This window comes from Glycine soja, chromosome 16, assembly GCF_004193775.1.
Source record: "Glycine soja cultivar W05 chromosome 16, ASM419377v2, whole genome shotgun sequence".
In the NCBI taxonomy this organism is placed as follows: Eukaryota; Viridiplantae; Streptophyta; class Magnoliopsida; order Fabales; family Fabaceae; genus Glycine; species Glycine soja.
The window spans coordinates 19,470,455-19,475,899 of NC_041017.1; the positions used below are offsets into that span (position 1 = coordinate 19,470,455).

The window sequence follows — 5,445 nt, forward strand, 5'->3', positions numbered from 1 at the left end:
AAATAATAGGCTAAAAGAATTTCATACACTCATGAACAAATGAGTTAGACAAAGAAACAAGAAAAATAAAATTCAGCACAACATAAGGAATAAGCCATGGAGATGCACCATGGAGAAGAGGAGAGGGGAGACACCATCCACTAAGGAATAAGCCATGGAAGAAGGATCTTCACCACCAAGAATGTGCCTTGGATAAGAAGCTTGAAGATGATGCTTTAATGGAGGAAAAGAAAGAGAGAAGGGGGGAGCACGAAATTGAAGGAATAAAAGAGGGAGAGAAGTGAAACTTTGAAGTGTGTCTCATAAGACTTTCATTCATCAAAGTTACAACAAGTGTTACACATGCTTCTATTTATAGACTAGGTAGCTTCCTTGAAAAGCTTTCTTGAGAAAACTTCCTTGAGAAAACTTCCTTGAGAAGCTAGAGCTTAGCTACACACACCCCTCTAATAACTAAGCTCACCTCCTTAAGAAGCTTCCTTTAGAAGATTCCTAAAGAAGTTAGAGCTTAGTTACACTCACCTCTCTAATAGCTAAGCTCACCTCCTTGAGATGAGAAGCTAGAGCTTATCTACACACCCCCTATAATAGCTAAGATCACCCCCATGCCAAAATACATGAAAATACAAAAAAAGTCCCTACTACAAAGACTACTCAAAATGCCCTAAAATACAAGGCTAAAACCCTATATTACTAGAATGACCAAAATACAAGCCCAAAAAGAAGGAAAAACCTATTCTAATATTTACAAAGAAGAGTGGATCCAACCTTGGCCCATGGGCTCAAAAAATCTACCCTTAGGTTCATTAGAATCCTAGGGCCTTCTTTATCAGCTCTAGCCCAATCCTCTTGGAGTCTTCTATCCAATACCCTTGGGGGGTAGGATTGCATTAGAAGGTAACCATGAAGGAGGAGAAGAAGAAGGAGAAAATGGTGGAGGATGACAAACAACAGCTGGTAATTGAACCAGCACCTGAACCAATGCAACCCTTTTGTGAACTTATAGAGGAAGAAGAGGAGGAGGAGGATGAATAGATGAGAGAGACACCAATAATTTTGAGTGAAAAAGAAAAGAAGGAAAAAGAAAAAGAATAAGAAAATGAAAAAAATGAAAAGGAAAAAGAGAAAGAAAAAGAAAATGAAAAAAATGAGAAAAATGAAAAAGAAAAAGAAAAAGAGAGAAAAGAAGAGAAGAGAAAAAGCAAGAGTGAGTGTGCTAGAGAGAAAAAGAAATAAGCATCTTCACATGAAGGGAGAGAAGTACCATATCCTTTGGTACCTTCTAGGAAAGACAAAGAAAGACATCTAGCTAGATTTCTGGATATTTTCAAGAAGCTAGAAATTACCAGGCCCTTTGGAAAAGCTCTACAGCAGATGTCGCTCTATGCTAAATTTCTAAAAGACATGCTAACTAGGAAGAACAAGTACATCCATAGTGACACCATAGTTGTGGAAGGAAACTGCAGTGCCGTAATTCAACTTATCCTTCCACCAAAACATAAAGATCCAGGCAGCGTCACTGTACCTTGTTCTATAGGTGAAGTTTCTATTGGCAAAGCTCTTATTGATTTGGGAGCTATTATTAATTTGATGTCGCTTTCCATGTGTCGGAGACTCGAAGAGTTAGAGATAATGCCTACTAGGATGACTTTACAGTTAGCAGATCGCTCCATCACCAGACCTTATGGAGTGATTGAGGATGTTCTGGTTCGGGTCAAGCATCTTCTCTTGCCTGCTGACTTTGTTGTAATGGACATTGAGGAAGATGCATATATTACCTTAATTTTGGGACGTCCATTTATGTCTACTGCAAGCTGTGTAGTGCACATGGGGAAGAAAAAATTAGAAATGGGTATTGAAGACCAATAGATAAGCTTTGATCTATTTAATGAAGAAAGAAAATTGCTGGACCAGAATGTTTGTTTACAGGTGAAGGAGTTTGATGAGAAGGTTCTAAAGGAGTGAACCAAGATTGATCCAGGATAACAAAGAACTATGCGTCAAGCTAATGATGTTAAATGTGCGCTTACTGGGAGGCAACCCATCCCTTTTTAATTTTGTTTTTCTTGCATTCTAGTTCAGTAAGATTGCTTGTGATCGTGTGTTTTCAGCATGTTTAGTATTGAAAAAGGGGGGTTCATAAGTTTTGTGAAGAGATGGACAAAAAAATAACTTAGAAAATTTTATGTGGTCCATGTGCTAAGCGCAACCCTTGCACTAAGCGCCATTTCCCTCACGCGCTATGCGAGTTGTTGTTCGCGCTAAGCGCCTTGACCCCTGATCATTGGCTGGATGGTCCCGCTAAGCAAGTGCTTAGCGCTAAGCAAGTGCTTAGCGCTAAGCCCAAAAACCTCTCTGGATGTTAATTTTTTCGAATTGGGCTTAGCGCAAACGCTTGCTAAGTGCAATTCCTTCTCTGAAATTGCAATTATTAGAATTGTGCTAAGCATGGGCCACTACTACAATTAATGAGCATTAATTCGCTAAGTGCATCCTTTGGTGGCTAAGCGCAAGTTGCAAGACCAATCAAAGATGCAGTACCCGCTAAGCGCGACCTTTTACGCTAATCCCAAAAGCTTCTCTGGAATTTTAACATTTTGAATTGGGCTTAGCGAGCAGATGCACTAAGCGTAGGGCTTTTAAAACTCAAACGTCATATGGACACGCTAAGCGCACCACATACGAAACTACAAAATTATAAGGTACTGCCTTAGGCAGTTACCATTTCACTCTTGTGCATTAAGGCCTCACTGCATCTGCCCTCACCTTGCTTCATCTCCCTGCATTCCTGCACCTTTGCTCTTCTTTGCATTCATCTACACAATCCAAGTAAGTTTCTTTACTTTACTTCATTTACATTCTAAGTTTTCAACCTTAGGATAGATAACTTAGTGATTGTTAAGTAGAATTTCTGTTTATGCTTAGTGTTAGGTTAGTTGTTAGTTAGAATAACTTTAGGTTTGTACTGTAGTCACAATGTGCATGTTTTGATTAGGGTTTGATGGCCCAATAGGGGCCTATGAGAACGGGTGAGAAGCCCCTAGTTTTATGGAAATCACGATGAACGCGCTAAGTGCCTTGCTGCGCTAAGCGAATTCATCGCTTCTGTTGAAGATTATGGATTTCCAAATGAACACGCTAAGTGTAACACCCTGAGATATTATAAGTTATAAATCAATGTTTAATTGTATTTATTTTGTTATTTGACTATATGATAGACTTGAATGAGTTGAAGTATGCCTTGAACTAGTCATGTGTGAATTTCTTGATGTGGATGTTGAATTACGTGGAGTTTTGTTGAGCGAAGTTGAAATTATGAGATTTTAGATTTTACCAAAACCTAGTTCAGTGAAATTGCAATACCGGTTTCGTTAACCGTGGGATCGTCTTAAAATTTTGTCTGGATCTCCCGAAATATGTTTCTACAATCTGACCATTGGGATTTTGAAAATAATAACTTTTGGTCTCCCGCTAAGCGAGAATGGCGCACTAAGCGCAATTCCAACCGAGGGGAATTGCGTTGAGCGGCCCAAAGGTGCACTAGGCGAGCCCTAGTGCAGAGGGGGCTGTGCTAAGCGCAAGAAGTGGACTTTGGCTTAGCGCGACAGGCCCGCTAAGCAAAATTTGCAGGTTATAAATACGTTTTTAGTGTGAAAAATACAATTTTTTCACTCTCCTTTTCTCCAAAACGTCTCCCAAACCCTAAAACCTCATTTCCCACCACCACTCAAGTAACGGCTGCCGTGAGCTGCCGTTACTTGCCATTGAACCCACACACCAAGAGGAACACTATAATTGGAGCGAAATCCTCAGAATCCTCCTCAAGGATTCGGTGGAGAAAATCCTTCAATCCTCCATTTCATAGTTTCTCTAAGGTAATCTTGACTTCTAAACCTTCTCCTAGTTAGTTTGAGTTCCTCTTAGTGTCACTTATGTGTTGGGTACTGTAATAGGGTGTTTTTACACTTCCTTTGAAAAACCCTAGAGAATGAGACATTGTAAAAGTTATCTTTTTATAACATTGAGGTTATTTTTATGGCATTCACTGAACCCCGGTCGCATTGGCGTGATTGGAATTTCAAAAAGATGTTTCTTTTCTATAGAACCCGAAATACCCCTCTGCCCTTTATGTTTTGACAGTGGTATTTGACCCCAAATGTTGCCTTTGACCTTGTTTTTGAAACCTATGCTAAAATTCCTTTGTTTTGTCATATAGAGACTTGCGTTTGGACAAACGAGCATGAACGAGAGAGACTTCTGAGTAACACAGAGAGGAACGAGGTTGTTGTAGTTATGTCAATATGGAATGAGGTTGTTGTGGTTATTGGTGATGTCATTGAAATGGAATGTTGATGATGTTGGAAATGCATTGACAGGTGCATGTTGTGTATGTTCGTGGGGGGGGGGGGTGCATTGACCTTGTCGGATGTCCCTTGTGTGGGAAACTAAAGTGGTTAAAGAATCTAAGCATTTCTGAAGGGATGCTTAGGAGCTTTAATTCATCCATGGTCATTGTACTTGATGGTGCCCATGTTTCATACCTCATATGACATAGGAAATAGTATAAACTGTGACAGTATGTACTTTGTACTAGGGGGTGTGTCACCTGGTAGGGAACTCCTTGTGGCCTCAAGTTGATCACCTAGGGGGGAGTTACGGTGCACGATTGGGTGGCCTCGACAAATACTGCATGGTTTCCTAAGTGAGGTGTCATGTAGACACGCTTAAGGCTATTTCCTTGGTATTGGATATGGTACGTACCACATTGCATATGAGAGTTGAGGTAAGGTGCATGCATCATTCTGAGCAATCTTGATTGGATCCATGGATGGATGATGAATAATTGTTGAATGTGAGTGTCGAATAATGAATGTTGTGTAAGATCATGATGTTTGCTTATGTTTTCTTGCTAAATATGATTATTTGGTTTTAGCATTGGTTCTTTTTATAATTAACTCACCCTTTCAATTTTGTATCATGTTGTTGATACCTGTGATGATCGTGAACCTTGTTTGTGGGAGCAGAATGACAATAGTAGGGTGCAGGAAGTGAGATTCTGTTGAGGAGCCGCCAAGCCGACGTGATGACGTTGGGATTATTTAGGGAGAGAGTTGTGTTTTGTTAATCAAATCCCCCATAGTTGGTCCATGATTTATTTTGTTGGATTAACGATGTAAATCACAGATTTAATTATATGTTCGAACTGATTTAATCTTCATTATGTGTATGATGTGTACTGAACTACTATATTAATATTCATGTATTTGGTTAAACATTGGTGCGTGTTTGGGGACATATATATATATATACATATATATATATATATATATATATATATATATATATATATTTGTGAAATTCAAATTTACTATGATTTTCATAAGCAAGTTTATGGAGTTTTCATAAAAGAAAGGAAAAGAGTTTAATTTCTCGAGTTACTAGAGT

General features: G+C 39.1%; 1 protein-coding gene across 1 annotated transcript; it reads left to right on the forward strand.

Annotated features, from left to right (window-relative positions):
* Positions 1-1,374: 1,374 nt before the first annotated feature.
* LOC114389835 lies at positions 1,375-1,869 on the forward strand. The gene has a single exon (XM_028350561.1). It carries the CDS (start codon positions 1,375-1,377, stop codon positions 1,867-1,869), a length of 495 nt encoding a protein of 164 aa, XP_028206362.1.
* Positions 1,870-5,445: the final 3,576 nt, after the last annotated feature.